Source organism: Oncorhynchus masou, chromosome 29 (assembly GCF_036934945.1).
Source record: "Oncorhynchus masou masou isolate Uvic2021 chromosome 29, UVic_Omas_1.1, whole genome shotgun sequence".
In the NCBI taxonomy this organism is placed as follows: domain Eukaryota; kingdom Metazoa; phylum Chordata; class Actinopteri; order Salmoniformes; family Salmonidae; genus Oncorhynchus; species Oncorhynchus masou.
The window spans coordinates 76,928,743-76,949,970 of NC_088240.1; the positions used below are offsets into that span (position 1 = coordinate 76,928,743).

The 21,228-nt window shown below is 41.0% G+C and overlaps 2 protein-coding genes across 2 annotated transcripts; both read left to right on the plus strand.

Annotated features, from left to right (window-relative positions):
- The first annotated feature begins 4,304 nt into the window (after positions 1-4,304).
- On the plus strand, positions 4,305-7,116 carry LOC135520616 (gamma-aminobutyric acid receptor-associated protein-like 1). Its single transcript, XM_064946300.1, has 5 exons — positions 4,305-4,523; positions 5,537-5,626; positions 5,945-6,023; positions 6,246-6,364; positions 6,631-7,116. The coding sequence occupies exons 2-5, from the start codon at positions 5,537-5,539 to the stop codon at positions 6,694-6,696; spliced, it is 354 nt and encodes a 117-aa protein (XP_064802372.1). The 5' UTR covers positions 4,305-4,523; the 3' UTR covers positions 6,697-7,116.
- A 1,612-nt stretch (positions 7,117-8,728) lies between these two features.
- Positions 8,729-14,148, plus strand: LOC135520615 (CD209 antigen-like protein E). The gene is made up of 6 exons (XM_064946299.1): positions 8,729-9,032; positions 11,973-12,077; positions 12,452-12,619; positions 12,817-12,968; positions 13,137-13,234; positions 13,367-14,148. Exons 1-6 carry the CDS (start codon positions 8,927-8,929, stop codon positions 13,491-13,493), a joined length of 756 nt encoding a protein of 251 aa, XP_064802371.1. The 5' UTR covers positions 8,729-8,926; the 3' UTR covers positions 13,494-14,148.
- Positions 14,149-21,228: the final 7,080 nt, after the last annotated feature.

Genomic DNA, 21,228 nt, shown 5'->3' on the forward strand with positions numbered 1-21,228 from the left:
TCACACAGATGCAGTGCGTACGAGCCTTCGTTGCCCACCAACCAGATGAGCTGTCCCTGGAGAAGGCTGAGGTCATTCTCGTCCACCAGCAGAGCAGCGACGGTAAGGAAGACAGAACCACCCACTTCCTGATTGGTTGTGGGAATACACAACATCTCCATACCTCAGCATTATTGAGTGCTTAAAATGCGTTGCTTTTTTAGTTGCTTTTTGTTAAAACTCTTTCCCTTCTGTCCCTCCTCTTTCCTCTCCCCCTCCCTGCTTCTCTCTCCCTCTATCTGTCATTCCTCAGGTTGGGTGGAGGGGACCAGGCTGTCAGACAGACACAGAGGATGGACTCCTGAGTCCCATTTGGAAACCATAGCCAGCCTCAGGGTCCGACAGCGCAACCTGCTGGATGCTCTAAAAATTACCACAGCCACGGCTGCAGTATGACAAACCATCCACTGTCTGACTGCGCTGGGGGAATCCTAGTCACCGTGTATCAATGTGGTGGAGTTACTGTGGACCTGTGGATTTGGACAGTGGATGAAACATAGTGTTTCAGACTGGAGTTGTCCTTCCCGGCCTCAGCCTGCTTATTGGGGATGAATGGCTTTAGAGGGGGTGCCTTAGAGAGAGGCACTGGACTGACATGAATACCTTTAACACTTACAGGAGTGTCAACGTAAATTATTGGAAGGGTTTTGGAGGTGTCTGGGAGTGTCTAGGGTAGCCTTGTAAATCAAACCTTGCGAATGAATGCCGATTGACTGTTACAGAATCTATTGGAAATCAGCCATCTAAGAACATCAGTGGATTGAGGACCTGTGGCCCTGGAGAAGGACAGAAGTTTCTCCATAACTACTTTACTTGGGGACTTTAAAAAGACATGGTATGGGGCCTCCTGAGTGGTGCAGCGGTCTAAGGCCACTACAGGTCACTACAGACCTGGGTTCGATCCCAGGCTCTGTCACAGCCGGCCACGACCCGGGAGACGGCATACAATTGGCCCAGCGTCGTCCGGGTTAGGGGAAGGTTTGGCCGGCTGGGATGTCCTCGTCCCATTGTGCTCTAGTGACTCCTGCACGCTGACTTCATTTGCCAATTGTACAGTGTTTCCTCCACATTGGCTGGCTTCTGGGTTAAGCAAGCAGTTTTGGAAGACACCTGGCTCTCGACCTTCGCCTCTCCCGAGTCCGTACAGGAGTTGCAGCGATGAGACAAGACTGTAACTACCAATTGGATATCACAAAAAAGGGGTAAAAAGTACAAAAACAAGACATGGTATGATACACCATGGCAGTGTTTTGCAATAGAGGTTATTGTATTTGAACAAAATGTTTCTACATATTCAGGGAAATTTATTATTTGTGTATATTACAAAGATTTTCATACATGACTTTTATGGGGGGTACTTATTGGCTGACGGCTCAAATTGAATAGTTCCGCTGCTCTATGTTCACTACATACTTCAGTCTAAGTAAGACTGCCATCGTTGAAGTCGTTTGTGGGGTGTTGTACAAAACAAATGAATCAGCGACTGATCATCTTTAACCAATCAGAGTATCAAAGCCAATGACAAATGTTTTAAACGCCGCTTTACCTACGTGTGCTCTGGATCTGGCCCAACCCATTGGTTTCTGGGACCAATCAGAACGGTTAGAATGTGTTTGCTTTCTAGAAATCGTCAGGGAGGTACTCAGATTCAGATCCGGAGAAGAAACTAATGTCTGTGGGCATGGTGTAGCATTTGGCTGGAGCAAAGAGTTTGAGTAGCCAGGCAAGGATACTTAATCCCATTTGAGATACAGAAGACTATGAGATAAAGAGAGAGTTTGCATGCACATTGTTAAGAATGTTGAAAGGGCTGTAAGTGCAATACATTTCCAGAACTGTGCTTGTAGCGTACACAATTTGATTTTATGAAAAAGAGGTGCAATGATCAAAATAAGCAGTTCTGTCTGTGTTGAGGAGACTGAGAAAGTATGCTTTGGAAATAAATGACGATACTCATGAATATTACTTGTCCTCCACCTGTAAATCAATGTAGGCTTATGTGAAATACATTTTTCCTTTTCTGATTTTTGTTTTTGATAGCAAATAGTGAAATTGGAACCGCAGGGGAACTTGGCCTACGCCACGGACTTTAGGGCTAAAATCAATCGTAGACCCTGGTCAAAGGACTGAACACAACTACGTTTACAGCCCTTCTTCTTCTATGAGGCTTAACGGCGGGTGGCATCCAATTTGTTGCATTACCGCCACCTACTAGACTGGAGTACAACTCCCTTATACTTTGCTTGAAAAATAAAAATGTACTAATTAAATCTAACACTACACTCACTAACAACTCACTCATTTCAAAATTATAAATTGTGTTGGATCTCAGCTGTCTCCGGGTCCCATTGACTACTCTGCAGAACAAGGTGGGTTGAAAATTGCTATATTGCCATCCAGCCTAGCATGGCCAGACAATGGGGACATCTTGACCCTGCTGTATTTGACCTCTCTCCCACTCAGACTTCAAACAGACGCAGTGCATCCGAGCCTTCGTTGCCCACCAACCAGATGGGCTGTCCCTGGAGAAGGTTGAGGTCATTATCGTCCACCAGCAGAGCCGCGACAGTAAGGAAGACAGAACCACCCACTTCCTGATTGGTTGTGGGAATACACAACATCTCCATACCTCAGTCTTATTGTGTTGCTTTTTTTCCCAACACTACACTCACTAACAGTTCACTAATTTCAAAATTATATTAAATAAAATTGACACCCACGTACTCCACTAATTACATGTATTAATTCTTACCTCCTCCCATCGTCTTGAAAGGATGGGGCATTACCACTTACACACCCAATTACCTCTCTGCAGCTGCCACCACAACCTCCATTTTCTGCGACTTACATTCCATCCCTGCAGTACAGTTGATAACCAGTGCTATAAATGCTAAAAATCCAATCTTACTGAAATGTATTTAACTTTTTGGCCTATCCCCCTGTACTGGTATATCTCTAGTACTCTCACCACTCCTCCCCCTTAACCCGTCTTCCTCTACTTTCTTCACTGCCTCAGTATATGACAACTTCTGCACTACTCTAATCCTGGGAACCTCAATCTACCCCTACAATTAACACATACCACTACTTTCCCCAATGCTACACATTCCTTTGTCTCATGCCCTTCTGCTCATTTTTCCACACCTTGGACCCTCCCTCCTACACACTGCTGCCACATGCCCATAAGCTTGACACCTGTAACATTGTAATGTATTAGGCACATACGCTTGCACAGGATAACTAACTTCACCTTTTCGAGCAAAGACTCGTCTTCAAAAGAACAGAAAATTACTCTGTTTCCCCACTCTTGCCAACCTGTCTGCATCGCATCAAATGACGAGCATCACATACACCGGAAATCTTGCCCCTCAGCTGGTCAACTTTTACATTTACTGCTACCCCAGGAATTACTCCTTTCATTGGTGCCCTTTTCTTGAGAGTTAAACAATTCACTTTTCTTGCTCTCATTTATTTTATTCCGAGCGCATTTTCCCTCTGACCAACAGAAACACAAACAATTATCACTAGACCACTTCTGGTTACCCTCACCGATTTCACATTATCCAACTCTTTTTTCAACCACTGTTAAACTACAAATGGATCTGCAAAAAGAGTCCACTTCTTCCATAAACTTCACTCCTGTCCCAAACTCCTATTTTTCCTGATCCTTTGTGCATACTTCGGTCTCTGATAACTTCACCACACCGACCACCTCCGATACTTCACCCTCATTCACTTCCATTTCTCCTCCTGTCTTCAGCTCCCTCTGCTTACACTTTCTACCATTCTTTAACAAACAATCTCCCTTTTCCCCACCATTTTTATCCGACTCAAGCTCACCCTCCTCTCCCTCTCTTTTTCCCTCCATTCCTCCGCCGTATTCCAAGTATACGTATCCTTATGATAATACTGCACTACTCCTGACAACCATGTTGTTCTTGCATTCCCTAGGGACTCCATTTCCACTGAAAGAGTTCGTTTCGATCCGTTTACAGCTCTGACTTAAGGTGTACTTTTTACAGGACAAGTTGAATGCATCGTCTGGCACGTAGAGGAAACAGCTCCTGGCCCAGTTTTCTAACAATTTAATTGGTTGACTGAAACGTAAATCAACCAAAAACCGAGTCAGGGAGGCGGGAAACCGCACCATTTCTCCAATGGGAGCATTTTAAACAAACATGAACGCCGTCCCCCAACTTTGCCCGAGTGGTTAAAAACGTTTTCCATCAACGGCGAAGGACGTTCGTTGGTCTAAATAACTCAAATTGGGCGTGACTGTATTTGTTGTTGTTTCTGGGTCAAGAAGTAGCTAGATAGTTAGAACAGTCGCATATTTAAGAATATATTTCGCTTAAATAATTTAATACAAAAGTACTGTTCGTGGTACTCATTGTATGATAGCGTTGGTTACGTGAAGAGTCGGTGGGAAAGATCCGTGTGGAATTTTCACTTGTATTTGTTTTTATTACGTTTTTCCAAAGAAGGTGAGTGTCTTGACTGTTTAATATTCATTGTCTTCGCTTTGACATCGTGCAGCATATTCCTCAATCTCGCAAAAATATCTAATTGACTTTGAAAGATTTGTTGGCAGGTATTGGCTATCTTTTGGATGCCATTGTGAATACGTTTTTCACCCCGCGATTAGGATTCGCCATAACATCCGCTTGCAACATAAACTAGCTATTGGAGGCAGCTGACGTTAACCTTCGCTTACTCAGCTGACCAAGCCCAAAACTGTAAATAATGACGTGGCTACCTTGCCATTGTCTGAAAAACCACAACAGTAGGCTACTGTAGTTGGCTGTGATAGAAACAGGGCTATGCAGAATTCAACATGTAGCTATTATGATAATACATTTTAGCTGACGTTACCTTGGCTATCACACGATGTTTGTAAATAAGCTGTGTAGCTAATTAATGTATCCACTAGAAAGAAAGCCAGTGTGTTCACGTAATGTAGACTAAATTGTACAATTTCATATCTAATCTCAATATTTAGTTTGCCAACAAGAGCAAATATACGATTATATATGGATATCACATTTATAAAGTTGAAAGAAAATAGAGAAACGTTATAAACATTGTAGGCCCGTCTACATACAATACATTATTTAAATGATTGAGTTGTCAAGACCTAATAAAATAGCCTATCTGACTCTCCCTGACGAGTTTGCTTTTGTGTACCTGATCCATTATGTCATCATGGTCATGTGTACCTTCATATCAAGACAGGGTGGTGTTTACAGCTGATAAGTGGCTCCAGTCTTCACACATACAGTCTGGGCTGGCTAGGCTATATTTTACTTTTAAATTGACTATACACATTAGAATAGGTGTTGTTTGAAGAACATCAATGAACATATTTTATATGGCATTATTATATGCACAACTGCAAATAACAACAGTATACAGATACAGTGGTGTTGCAATGATAACGGTGCATGCATATGATGTATTATCAAATGTTAACCACTGTTGACCCTGTGTGTCTCTGTAGATGGACAGTCAGTACCAGCGCTCTGTACCACTGGAGGTGAGGAGGGCAGAGGGTGAGAGGGTGCGAGCCAAGCATCCTGACAAGATACCGGTGAGTGTGAACAGAATAAATGCCAGTAGTGTTGAATAGCTTCCTCTCCTTAGCTCCTTTCTCTTATGACCATTGGCAACTGATCTGAAAGGACATCACACTCATGTGATTGTGAATGAATTTTCAGGGCCTAAAAACCCTATCCATCCCTTTTATCAGCCGCTAAGTGATCCTGGCATAGGATGAAGGGAAAGGAAGCTAGTAAGGTATTATTAAGGGCAGATAGGTTACATGCCAAGTTTCTTGGCTCCAGTTGAATGGGACATGACGGTGCAGTGTGTAATTACTGACCAAGTACTGTGTTCCCTCCTAAACCAGATCATTGTGGAGAGGGCTGCCAGGTCGAGAGCTCCTGACCTGGACAAGAAGAAGTACCTCGTACCCTCTGACCTCACAGGTGAAACTGACAAGATGTCTGTCTTTTTCACAATTATTAACTCTCTCCCAACTCATGACCTTGTTCTCTCCCTCTTCCCTTCCCTCTCTTCCTTCTCTCCACCTTCCCTATTTTCTCCACTATAGCGCCACTCTTCCTCTTCTTTTGAAATTAAAGTCTATATAATGTGTTGTTTTGTTCTGTAAGTCTCTGCCTGAGCATCTCTCTATTTTTCTCTCTCAGTGGGTCAACTGTGTTTCCTGATCCGACAGCGTGTGTCTATGAGACCTGAGGAGGCTCTCTTCTTTTTCGTCAACAACTCCCTTCCCCCATCCAGTTCTCCTCTCTCCGCTGTCTATGAGGTAAACACACATGCACACTGACACAACCTTATATCCTACCCCCATGACCCCCTAACGCCAGATCCAGATGCCAGGCATTCCCTCACTATCAGTGACACAACTCCATTACATTGAGATTGTGTTGCGTGGGTTTTACCTATGTTATAAACAATTACAATATCATGTTTTATTCAGTGTACATATTTTAGTTATTGTCAGCAGTTCTGCTTTTGCCATTTGAAATCCTTATTTCCCTCCCTGTCCCTGTCCTCCCCGGTCCCTCACAGGAGCACCATGAAGAGGACCTGTTCCTATACATGACCTACAGTAACGAGAGTGTCTACGGTGCCTGAGATGGGACAAAAAGGAGGAAAGAGAGAGAGAGACAGGAGATGAAGAGAGCTCTTTGTAATATTTCACCACTGTTATTCTTAACTATTTAGGAGATGGCTGTGGGGAGGAGAGAGGGTTGGGAGGACAGTTAGTGGGTAAGGTTTTTATAAATTTTGTCAGTATTTTTGGGGTGATTATATTCTGTGTCAGTATACTCTAAACCATGGTAAGCCATTCTGAATTTGAAAAATAACGGGGTAGTTGGAAATAGGGGGAGTGAAAAAGAGATTTCAGTAAAAGAAGAGTGTTAAGTGGAAAGCTCTTGATTTCCATATTTTTTTCTCAGCCAGTCATCTGTATTTAATGCAAATTTTTATTTTTTTGTAAATTAATGTTGTGAGTTTTTGTGGAAAATAAAATAAAAAATGCATGGTTTGCTAGTTCTGCAGTTTGTCATTTAAAGAAAAAAGTTTTATTCAAGCAAGTTTGTGTGCGCATGTGATTTCACATCACAATATTGTCACATCACAAACTGTCCCAATCTCATCCCATCTCAAGTTGTGAATGTAAGACATCTATTTGTCTTTTACAGAAGTTCTAAGATGTTACATTTGGATATACTGTGCAATTCAATAAATTGCTGACACTCAGTAATGGCGAATGGGAATGACGAATCATCTTTTATTTAAAAAAAAGAGTGAGTGAGCCAAAGATAAATCAGTGAAGAAGTGTAACTTGTACATGACAGGAGGGATCACTTTGCACATGGTTTATTTTGTATTCAAGTGACACTAGCTACAGAGACTAAGGGAGATAATTTAAATAGACATATTTGGTTTGTGTGTGGGAGACTTGCTACACAAGTAACTTTCTGGAGTTTTTGCTGAACAGGCTTATAGGCTTTCCAGGGAAATCGAAAGTTCGAGACCCAGACAGAAAAACGAGAGAATCATGGAGATACAAGAAACCCCCGAGAGGAGGAAAGAGTTGTGGACGATAGTCAGAGAATGCTGGAGACCTCAGGTAAACATCTTCATCACCTCAGAGAACATCTTCATCACCAAACTTCAGCTACTGGGGTAAATTTGCACCACTTTCCTCGGAATACATCAGCATATTTTCATTTCTCTTACTGTAGGTTTAATCCTTAAAAAAAAAATGTCTTAGGCTATATGCAATTTTTTGTTGTGTTCTGAGTTGATTAATTTGGTCCTAAGCTTCCACATATTTGTGTGTCTGCATGTCTGTCAGTCGAGGAAGCTGAATCTACAGTCTACTCCAAACTGAAGAGTTCATCTGAGGACATTTATGCTGAAGCTTCTCCTGGCCAGCCCTGTGCCAAAGACAGACCAGGTACATCAGATACAGGTGGCTACAGCACAGTTATTATATTATTCATCAAATTTGATAAATTAAATACATTTTATAAATCCCTTTTTTTTACATAAGCAAATATCACAAAGTGCTTTACAGAAGCCTGGCCTAAAACCCAAAATGTATTATAATTATAATATTATTACATTATTATTACATATGTCTGAACTAATCCTAAATAAATGGAGGTCTAAAATGTCCTATTAAAGTGAAATACATTTTTCTACTTTTAATACACAAGAGAGGAAGCATAGAGGAACAAGAGGAATATAGAGAGACTGAAAGATCGTGTGTGAGTGAGAAAAATAGTGGTCAGTACTACAGTGAAAGTACAGTTTTCCCATTTCCGAATTTCGATTATGACACATTTCCTTGTTCGAGCCTACTATTAATGTTGCGTGTGGAGTGCAGCTTGCAGTTTGCATGTTACAGGTGAGGTTGTTATAACAAAAACACAATGTCAATGTTCCAAAATGTCTCGTTTTTAGGGGAGAATATTAATGAAAGCCATCTGGCAGGGAAGGACCTGTTTGTCTGTCTGACAATCAAGGCTGAGACATGATAATAGCAAACCTCCAAGCAGAGACCCAATCTATTGTTGAGAAACACAGCAAGGCTGAATGGACATCTCTCCAAGGACTAGATATCTCTCCAGACAGTTGTTCAGAACACTGTCTCTATCACACACACAGCAGAGATAGAGTAGCAGCAGCAAACGGATTTTGGGACAGACTGACTATTGTGTTACAGGAATTAATTATAAATCTAAAAGGGGCACGTTGCTATAGAGACGGAGAGGGAGGTTTTTTAAAACCACAGTGCATTCAGCCTTCACAGCACTTTACAGTCGCAGTCGGTGGGTCAGGAACAGCAGCAATGTATATCAAGTTTTGCCGTATTGTAGGACGTGGAGGGAATGACAAATTACCAGATGAGGCAAACGCAAAGTTTTCGGTTGAATTGAAGAAGCAGCAAGGGAAAGGTAAGCAGGATTTCAATTGTTGCTCGTAGTGATTGCTTTTAAAATGTCTGATTGTGCCATATGCCACATAACAAAGCCAGGGCCATCCAAGAACGATACCTATAACGAACTACAGTATAACATCAAACAATTAAAATCGTTCTAATTCAAGTGAACAGGAGCGTTCACACTACAACGATAACGACAAAAGCAGTGGATAACGAGATCTATCTATCTATCTATCTATCTATCTATCTATCTATCTATCTATCTATCTATCTATCTATCTATCTATCTATCTATCTATCTATCTATCTATCTATCTATCTATCTATCGTTTGCGGTCACTTTCAGAGCGATTTTCCCCTGTCCCTCTGACGATAAAACATCAACAAACAATGAAAAATGCCTTCTTGGTTCGAGCTGCGTGAGGCTGCTCATAGAGGAGGGAACGGTAAACTTGCCTTAAGAAAATAATAAACTTTTTACTTCGTACATTTTCGTGACACCCAAAAGTACTCGTTACATTTTGACAGGAAAATGGTCCAAGTCAAGCACTTATCAAGAGAACATCCCTGGTCATCCCTACTGCCTCTGATCTGGCGGACTACCCAAACACAAATGCTTCACTTGTAAATTCATGTTGGAGTGTGCCTCTGGCTATCCGTAAATAAAAAATGTAATACAAATTGTGCCGTCTGGTTTGATTAATTTAAGGAATTAGACATTATTAATACTTTTAATTCGATACGTTTATAACCAAATACTATTCGACTTTTACTCAGGTAGTATTTTACTGGATTAACTTTCACTTTTAATTGAGTCATTTTCTATTAAGGTATCTTGATATTTCAGTACTTTTTTCACCACTGCTGATATAGGACGACTTGGGAGAATGATGATCCATGACAAACAGCCCATATCATTATAAGGCCATATTTTCCGATGGTACAGTACCAGTCAAAGGTTTGGACACACCTTCTCATTCAAGAGTTTTTCTTTATGTTTTACTATTTTCTACATTGTAGAATAATAGTGAAGACATCAACTATGAAATAACACATATGGAATCATGTAGTAACCAAAAAAGGTTTAAAAAAATCTAAATATATTTGAGATTTGAGATTCTTCAAAGTAGCCATCCTTTGCCTTGATGACAGCTTTGCACACTCTTGGCATTCTCTCAGCCAGCTTCATGAGGAATGCTTTTCCAACAGTTTTCAAGGAGTTCCCACATATGCTGAGCACTTTTTGGCTGGAGGTGTGTTGGGTCGCTATTCTAAAATGTGGAAAATAGTACAAATAAGGAAAACTCTTGAATGAGCAGGTGTGTCCAAACTTTTGACAGGTACTGTATATGTTAATGCCAATACATCAGGACAAATAAACACTGACTGGCCTGCTAATGTGCCTTTTGGGAACCTTGTAAACTGTCGAGAAAAGACCCATTACTGATCAAAATGGCCTCGGCTAGATTATTATTATTTCAAAATGAAACTGGCATTCAAAACGCAAGGCTTATTAGCGGTTATTGAAGTTATATATACATTTTTATACACAATTGTTTCAAAACATTAGGAACACCTGCTCTTTCCAAATCTGGCACTAGAATTACTTAAAACATATGTATGCTTACATGACTTATTTTATTGATTTCCCATCGTTTTATAAGTCAGAAGACAAAGCTTCATAGGACCTTGTCAACATCCTCTGTCAAATAAACTGGTATTTGCCTCCCTCTGGTGTTCGGCTGCATCATTACATCAATTTATATCACTACACTACAACGTTAGGTCAAAGGGGCGGTCCTTAGGAAAAAATGTATCCAGCTTGACTGCTTCATGGCACAGACATGGCAAAGCAATCGCTGAATTTGTCTCGAGTAGGCAGATCTAAATACATAACTTTCATAGCTTTATGATAAAGATTGCAACCTACACACGTCCTTAAACCTAAAATAAGTAAAGAAGTAATTTTGTGTGGAAGTCAAACATTTTGCATTGGAGGCAGACACATTGCATATGTTCAGAATGACAAACCGAGCCCTTTACATGGCTCTTCTCCCCTTGTCTATAGGAGAGACGCAAGCCCAAATATTGATTTAGACGTTCACAAATTTAACAGATTTAGACTATCATTAATGTAATAAAGAAGGTGAAATATTTTGGGTAGATGTTCCTAAAACAGATTATAACTATATATTGACATACTATAAAATATAAAAGGCTTATTCATTCACAAAAAAAATATATAAATCATATTATCATATTTGTATGTGTTTTGTTATACTTGTAGTGTGTACTTGATCTTATGGGTTGAAAAGTGTTATTTTCTCAGACATAAATAAACAATTCCAGGTGAAAGCCAAAGGTCATAGCTTTCTAGGGGGGGAAACGCTACTACATTAATAAAATATTGACCTCTTGCTAGATTGATGACTAAAACCACAGTGAAACAGTGCAAAACGGCTGTCAGTTTGAAAGGTTTTTAAGCTTTGAGACAATTGAGACATGGATTGTGTATGTGTGCCACTCAGAGGGTGAATGGGCAAGTCAAAACATTTAAGTGTTTTTGATCGGGGTATGGTAGGTAGTAGATGCCAGGCGTCCCAGTTTGAGTGTGTCTGGAACTGTAACGCTGCTGGGTTTTTCACGCTCAACAGTTTCCTTTGTGTGTCAAGAATGGTCCAGCACCCAAAGGACATCCAGCCAACTTGACACAACTGTGGGAAGCATTGGAGTCAACATGGGCCAGCATCCCAATGGAATGTTTTCAACACCTTGTAGAGTCCATGTCCCGACGAATTCAGGCCCTTCACAAAGGGGGGCTTAAAGGGGGTCCAACTCAATATTAGGAAGGTGTTCCTAATGCTTTGTACACTCAGTGTATAATGTTATTGTTATCGTTATAGTTATCGTCTTTGGTGTGGATGGCCCTTAAGACTATTCTTTCCTTGTCTAGACCTGCAGGTCCTGGGGAACGTTGGTCTGTACCGTGCAGTGTGTTTACTACTGTCTGTCATCTGTCTGGTTCTACTGCTCGTCATCATCATCCTCTGTGTCAAATGTGAGTATCATAGACATTCTATTCTAGAATAGTGATTTAGAAACAGGCAATACTCATTTTAGGGGTGGCAGGTAGCCTAGTGGTTAGAGCATTGGGCCAGTAACCAAAAAGTTGCTAGATCAATTCCCCGAGCTGACAAGGTAAAAATCTGTTGTTCTGCCCTTGAACAAGGCAGTTAACCCACTGTTCCTAGGCCGTCATTGTAAATAAGAATTTGTTCTTAACTGACTTGCCTGGTTAAATAAAATTGTTTTATTTTATTTTGATAGAATATCCAGCATGTTGGTTTAAACAGCCTTCTATGCAAGAAAGAACAAACCAAATGTGTAATATGATTCCATTCTCTTATTCTTTCTTTCTTCATTATTCTCTAGTTCCATTCCAGCCTCAAGTCTGTCATGGGACTGAAAAAGGGATTGAGGCTAAAGAGAAGGGGAGTGTGACTGAAAAAGGGATTGACACTAAAGAAGAGAGGTTCCAGTCCACTGAGGTGTGCAGCCTGCAGACATGCCAAGCACAATACTTCCAACAACAGAGCCAGGGTGAGTCCAATGTAACCTGTTAAACTATATCGCTCTACATATTGTCAATGTATCAATCTAATGCTTTGAGATGTATTGTACCACTACAATGTTTTCTCTTTGACTTCATACCATGCTAATAATAATTATTGAACCTACATATATATTAACTGAACTACATGTTGTACTTGAAGAGCAATTTCCCTCCTTTCCTCCAGTCCCTGCCTGCCACATGTGTGATGAAGGCTGGCTGCACTTTGAGAGCTCCTGCTACTTCCTCTCCAGAGACAGAATGAACTGGGATGAGAGCAGGGACGAGTGTAAGAAGAGAGGGGCAGATCTGGCTGTCATAACAAACAAAACAGTGCAGGTGGTTCAACTACAATTGTTCTCCTTTCTACCTCTTGTTTCTCTTCTTTGTATAACAGTGACCATACAATGATGATAGCAATGCAACAGAGATTGTATGACAACCATACATAACAGTTGGATTGACGAAGGTTACTAATAGTCCAATAAAAACTGTGCATTCTCCCAGACCTTTCTAACGAAGAAGGGGAACCTGATGTACTGGATCGGCCTGAGACAGAGAACCAGTAACTGGGTTTGGGTCAACAACACTGCACTGGGACAGAGGTGAGACAACCGATGATGATGTTTATTGGCCTTCAAGATGGCAAACAGACTTTGTTATACAGAAATGAAAACAAGTGTAATATTTTAGTATGGACAGTACTGAGCTGTTGTTCCCTTTCCTCTCATTGGTAGTTACTGGTCAGGATCCAACAGACAAGGGGATTGTGGGTTACTGACAGGAAGGGATCCTCCTGAGAGAAGCTGGAGCTCCACATCATGTGACCAGTACAGCTTCTACATCTGCCAGAGGGGGCGCTAAAGGACAGACTTCACCATCTGCCAGCAGTCACCAACCCTGATCCTGGAGAGCTATACGATGTACAGGCTTTTGTTCCAGCCCAGCAGTAAGACACATGATTTAGATAGTCAATGAATCACCTTGATTAGCTGAATCATTTAAGTGTTTACACCATGTAGGTCAGCAGGGTTTGTGGCCACTGCCATATTCCAACTAAGAAACCTGTCAATACGGATTCTCTTTAGACTTCTATCATTCAGTCCTATTCCATAGCCTTTTATCCCATGATTACACATCTCTATCAACAGCCTTTTAAACCATTATTATATACTGTATGACCTAATTCTATGTTATAATTCATTAGACATCCAGGTATAACCAATGATGGTAAATATAATCAAATTACAGTTAGTTATGCCTTGTGAAGAACAATCAAGTTGGCCTGCCAGTTTCAGTTAGAATCTGCACTAATGTAAAAGATTAACACTGTATATTGCATTAATTTGCTTGTTCTGCTGAGATGTTCTCTATATGTGTTCTCAATGCCTTTGAATGTGATAATGACCGACATGATTATGTGCATTAACCAATCATTAGGTTTTAAGTACTGATTCACAATCCTGAAAGAAACAAACATTTAATATAATTTGTCCATGTAATAAAGAATCAGTTATCATACTGTCTCATCAAATCTTTCATAAAAAGTGTTCATGTGCTTTACTTGGAATGATAAAGTCACATATATGGTCCAAGAAAATTGAAAATGGATCTAGTCTACATTTCAACCCAGTCATACCCATGTACAAATATTTTGTTTTTGACATGTAAAACTGCATAAACACAGTACCTGTCAAAAGTTTGGACACACCTAGTCATCCAAGGGTTTTTCTTTATTCTTACTATTTTCTACATTGTAGAATTGTAGAGAAGACGTCAAAACTATGAAATAACACATATAGAATCATGTAGTAACCTAAAAAGTGTTAAACAAATCGAAATAGATTTTATATTCTTCAAAGTAGCCACCCTTTGCCTTTATGACAGCTTTGCACACTCTTGGCATTTCTCAACCAGCAACATGAGGAATGCTTTTCCAACTGTCTCAAATTAGTTCCCACATATGCTGAGCACTTGTTGGCTGTTTTTCTTTCAATCTGCGGTCCAAATCATCCCAAACCATCTCAATTGGGTTGAGGTCGGGTGATTGTGGAGCCGAGGTCATGTGATGCAGTACTCCATCACTTTCCTCCTTGGTCAAATAGCCCTTACACAGCCTGGAGGTGTGTTGGATCATTGTCCTGTTGAAAAACAAATGATAGTCCCACTAAGCGCAAACCAGATGGAATGGCATATCGCTGCAGAATGCTGTGGTAGCCTTGCTGGTTAAGTGTGCCTTGAATTCAAAATAAATCACTGACAGTGTCACCAGCAAAGCACCATCACACCTTCTCCATGCTTCACGGTGGGAACCACACATGTGGAGATCATCTGTTCACCTACTCTGCGTCTCACAAAGACAAGGCGGTTGGAACCAATAATCTCAAATATGGACTCATCAGACCAAGGACAGATTTCCTCCTGTTTGTGTTTCTTGGCCCAAGCAAGTCTCTTCTTATTGGTGACCTTTAGCAGTGATCTCTTGGCAGCAATTCGACAATGAAGGCATGCAGTCTCCTCTGATCAGTTGATGTTGAGATGTGTCTGTTACTTGAACCCTGTGAAGCATTTATTTGGGCTGCAATTTCTGAGGCTGGTAACTCTAATGACCTTATCCTTTGCAGCAGTGGTAACTCTTGGTCTTCATTTCTTGCGTTGGTCCTCATGAGAGACAGTTTCATATAGCGCTTGATTGCTTTTGTGATTGCACTTGAAGAAGCTTTCAAAGTTCTTGAAATTTTCCAGATTGACCAACCTTCATATCTTCAACTAATGATGGATTGTCATTTCTCTTTGCTTATCTGAGCTGTTCTTGCCATAATATGGACTTGGTCTTTTACCAAATAGGGCTATCTTCTGTATACCACCCCTACCTTAACACAACACAACTGATAGGCTCATACGCATTAAGAAGTAAAGAAATTCCAAATGAAAATGTTCAACAAGGCACACCTTGCACACCATGCATTCCAGGTGACTATCTCATGAAGCTGGATGAGAAAATGACAAGAGTGTGCAATGCTGTCATCAAGGCAAAGGGTGAATACTTGAAAAATCTCAAACAGATATTTTGATTTGAACACCTTTTTGGTTACTACATGATTCCATATGTGATATTTCATATTTTTGATGTCTTCCCTATTATTCTACAATGTAGAAAATAGTAAAAATAAAGAAAAGCCCTTGAATGAGTAGGTGTATCCAAACCTTTGAATGGTACTGTACATGCAGTGACGCCATGTACCCATTATTTTAGAAGGGACAAGAAGTACGTGAGGATGCAGGGGCGGGGGGTCAGCCCCCCTTCGGAAGTCGGAGAATGTAGTTTTTTTTTACACCTGAAGCAGTGCTTTCCTGCAATCTAGAGCCATAGTTATTATGCCTCTTTACCTGTTCAATTGTCATTTTAATTAATGATGCACATTGATTCTTTAAAAACTTTATGCTTAAGGAGTTTAGTACAACTGCTACACTGGTACACTACATGACCTAAAATATATGGACACCTGCTCGTCAAACATCTCATTCCAAAATCAGGGGCAATAATTTAAAGTTGGTCCCTCCTTTGCTGCTATAACAGCCTCCACTCTTCTGGGAAGGTTTTCCAGTAGAAGTTGGAACATTGCTGCAGGGACTTGCTTCCATTCAGCCACAAGAGCTTTAGTGAGGTCATGCACTGATGTTGGGCGATTAGGCCTGGCTCGCAGTCGGCTTTCCAATTTATCCCAAAGATGTTCGATGGGGTTGAGGTCAGGGCTCTGTGGAGGCCAGTCAAGTTCTTCTACACCATCTCGACAAACCATTTCTGTATGAACCTCGCTTTGTGCACAAGGTCATTGTCATGCGGAAACAAGAAAGTGCCTTCCCCAAACTGTTGCCACAAAGTTGGAAGCACAGAATCATCTAGAATGACATTGTATGCTGTAGTGTTAAGATTTCCCTTCACTGGAACTAAGGGCCCTAGCCCGAACCATGAAAAACAGCCCCAGACCACCAACTCTACAGTTGGCACTATGCATTGGGGCAGGTAGCGTTCTCCTGGCATCCGCTAAACCCAGATTCGTCCGTCGGACTGCCAGATGGTGACGCATGATTCATCACTCCAGAGAACGCGTTTCTACTTCTCCAGAGTCAAATGACAGCGAACTTTACACCAGTCCAGCTAACTCTTGTTACTGTGCATGGTGATCTTAGACTTGTGTGCGGCTGCTCGGCCATGGAAACCCATTTCATGAAGCTCCCGACGAACAGTTATCGTGATGATGTTGCTTCCAGAGGCAGTTTGGAACTCGGTATTGAGTGTTGCAACCGAGGAAAGACCATTTTTACATGCTACGTGCTTCAGCACTCAGCGGTCCTGTTCTGTGAGCTTGTGTTGCCGACCACTTCGCAGTTGAGCAATTGTTGCTCCTAGACGTTCCCGATTCACAATAACACCACTTCCAATTGACCAGGGCAGCTCAGGCAGGGCAGACATTTGATGAACTGACTTGTTGGAAAAGGTGGCATCTTCTGACGGTGCCACATTGAATGCCACTGAGCTCTTCAGTAAGGGCCATTCTACTGTCAATTTGTGTCTATGGAGATTGTATGGCTGTGTGCTCGATTTTATAAACCTGTCAGCAACGGGTGTGGCTGGAATAGTCTAATCCACTAATTTGAAGGCATGGCCATATACAGTGCCTTGCGAAAGTATTCGGTCCTGTCAGGATTTGGCCAGGGTTGTTCCGGGTTTTGGTCACTAGATGCTCCCATTGTGCTTTTTGACCTTATGTTTTTTCCCTTGTTCCCCATTATTATTTGCACCTGTGCCTCGTTTTCCCTGATTGTATTTAAACCCTTAGTTTCCCTCAGTTCTGTGCTCTGTGTGTCAGGACCCGGTTACGAACCTGGGTCTCCGGACTGAGAAACAGTCACTTAACCAACTGAGCCACGAATAGTCAGCAGAACCCAGAAGATGAGGCAGACACAGCAGTACTTAAGACGGTGTATTTAATAAAGTAAAAAGGAGAAGTCCTTCAATACAAAAATAGTAAATCCAAAAGATGGTAGGAATAGCACAAAAAAGCCTTAAGAGATCCTCAAAAACAAAAACAGAACTCCACAAGAGCATCCACCGGAATCGACAAGAATACACAGAACACTAGGGCTGGGTGCTAACATACAAACACAGAGCACAGAACTGAGGGAAACTAAGGGTATAAATACAATCAGGGGAAACGAGGCACAGGTGCAAATAATAATGGGGAACAAGGGAAAAAACATAAGGTCAAAAAGCACAATGGGGGCATCTAGTGACCAAAACCCGGAACAACCCTGGCCAAATCCTGACACTGTGTTTGTATGTTAGCACCCAGCTCTAGTGTTCTGTGTATTCTTGTCGATTCCGGTGGATGCTCTTGTGGAATTCTGTTTTTGTTTTTGAGTATCTCTTAAGGTTTTTTTTGTGCTATTCCTACCACCTTTTGGATTTACCATTTTTGTATTGAAGGACTTCTCCTTTTTTACTTTATTAAATACACCGTCTTAAGTACTGCTGTGTCTGCCTCATCTTCTGGGTTCTGCTGACTATTCGTGGCTCAGTTGGTTAAGTGACTGTTTCTCACTCCGGAGACCCAGGTTCGTAACCGGGTCCTGACAGGTCCCCTTGAACTTTGCGACCTTTTGCCACATTTCAGGCTTCAAACATAAAGATATAAAACTGTATTTTTTTGTGAAGAATCAACAACAAGTGGGACACAATCATGAAGTGGAACGACATTTATTGGATATTTCAAACTTTTTTAACAAATCAAAAACTGAAAAATTGGGCGTGCAAAATTATTCAGCCCCCTTAAGTTAATACTTTGTAGCGCCACCTTTTGCTGCGATTACAGCTGTAAGTCGCTTGGGGTATGTCTCTATCAGTTCTGCACATCGAGAGACTGACATTTTTTCCCATTCCTCCTTTTTCAGTTCTTTCCACAGATTCTCGATTGGATTCAGGTCTGGACTTCGACTTGGCCATTCTAACACCTGGATATGTTTATTTTTGAACCATTCCATTGTAGATTTTGCTTTATGTTTTGGATCATTGTCTTGTTGGAAGACAAATCTCCGTCCCAGTCTCAGGTCTTTTGCAGACTCCATCAGGTTTTCTTCCAGAATGGTCCTGTATTTGGCTCCATCCATCTTCCCATCAATTTTAACCATCTTCCCTGTCCCTGCTGAAGAAAAGCAGGCCCAAACCATGATGCTGCCACCACCATGTTTGACAGTGGAGATGGTGTGTTCATTGTGATGAGCTGTGTTGCTTTTACGCCAAACATAACGTTTTGCATTGTTGCCAAAAAGTTCAATTTTGGTTTCATCTGACCAGAGCACCTTCTTCCACATGTTTGGTGTGTCTCCCAGGTGGCTTGTGGCAAACTTTAAATGACACTTTTTATGGATATCTTTAAGAAATGGCTTTCTTCTTGCCACTCTTCCATAAAGGCCAGATTTGTGCAATATACGACTGATTGTTGTCCTATGGACAGAGTCTCCCACCTCAGCTGTAGATCTCTGCAGTTCATCCGGAGTGATCATGGGCCTCTTGGCTGCATCTCTGATCAGTCTTCTCCTTGTATGAGCTGAAAGTTTAGAGGGACGGCGAGGTCTTGGTAGATTTGCAGTGGTCTGATACTCCTTCCATTTCAACATTATCGCTTGTACAGTGCTCCTTGGGATGTTTAAAGCTTGGGAAATCTTTTTGTATCCAAATCCGGCTTTACACTTCTTCACAACAGTATCTCGAACCTGCCTGGTGTGTTCCTTGTTCTTCATGATGCTCTCTGCGCTTTTAACGGACCTCTGAGACTATCACAGTGCAGGTGCATTTATACGGAGACTTGATTACACACAGGTGGATTGTATTTATCATCATTAGTCATTTAGGTCAACATTGGATCATTCAGAGATCCTCACTGAACTTCTGGAGAGAGTTTGCTGCACTGAAAGTAAAGGGGCTGAATAATTTTGCACGCCCAATTTTTCAGTTTTTGATTTGTTAAAAAAGTTTGAAATATCCAATAAATGTCGTTCCACTTCATGATTGTGTCCCACTTGTTGTTGATTCTTCACAAAAAAATACAGTTTTATATCTTTATGTTTGAGGCCTGAAATGTGGCAAAAGGTCGCAAAGTTCAAGGGGGCCGAATACTTTCGCAAGGCACTGTGCTTTTGGCCATGTGGTGTGTATGGTATCATAAGACAAGAATTAAAGCAATTTTTGTATTTTCTAAAGTCTAGCATCCTTGCCGGCTGGCATGTCAGCTAGGCTAGTTAGACAAGCAATTCTAACTTAATTGATAGCCTGAAATGACATGGTAGCTAGTTACGAGATTGTGAGATTGGGAACCCATCAGCTGGCTAGCTAATAAAAAAATATAAAATTGCTAGGTGGCTAGTATGACAGAGAAACTTATTGTGACCACGGCACTCAGAACAGATTCCGGTAGCAAAATTAAATAGAATTCCTAAATTGTTTAGCTGGTCCTCACTCAAAAAGAGATTCAAGGTTTATTTAGAGTATTTATTTCATTCAAGGGGGAGGGGGGGAGTAGATAGACAAATGTTTCAGCCTTCGTCAGTGTCATCAGCATCCCCTCTGAAGGTGCACTTCTTTAATGCTTGTTTTATTTATTTGGCAAGAAGGAATCAACAATGTTCATTTACAAACATTCCTGCCCATCACCGGCAGCTAAAATCAGAAGAAACTCTGTCTGTCACTAGACACTCTCTCTCCTCCTCCACTCATGGTACTGTCTTCACACATATATTTGCTTAGTGGTTCACCTAGGAAGGAACCACTTATTTTGGAGAGTATGGGGGGAAGGGGCACTGATTAGGATGCTGTATACACTTTCATCATGGCTTTCAGGTATTTTTATGGAGTATGTAGGAGAGACTATATGTGTGTGTGTGTGTGTGCCGTATGGGTGTGACGCCTCTGCATTCATGCTTGTGTCGTGTCTCTACTATCATTAACTGAAGACTTATAGTTTTTGTCAAAGATTCTCTGTAATTAAGTATTACGCTATTAGACTGATTAATCATGTAACCGTAATTACTAGGAAATCGGGGCACCAAGGAAAAATATTCAGATTACAAAGTTATCATTTCCTAAAATAACTTTTCAGATATTTTCATATCTGATCCATAGTCTTCTGATTAATGAATTATTTACTTTACCTCACGTTAGTCTCATTCCAAACGTCATAAATTGTTGGTTCACGAACCCAGTCTTCACTATGAGTCATCCATAGATCAATTGTGTTAAATCATTTATTTATTACTAACTAAGTAATTCACAGAAATGCATAAACAAACAGTAAATATGGTTACAAGAAATGATAGGAGAATGTGCCCTAGTGGGCTAAACCGGCATGGCGGCTTGTTAGACAAAAGGGGAAGTGGGGGTCGACGAAGAAGTCACTACAGAGTGATAATTATAACAAATGAAATGCTAATCCCTTGCACATGAATGCTCACTCATTTGGGAACAATTGCAATCAATATATATATTTACGTTCAGTGTGTCGTCTTGATCGCTGGTGAAAAGTTTGTTTGTAGAATTGTC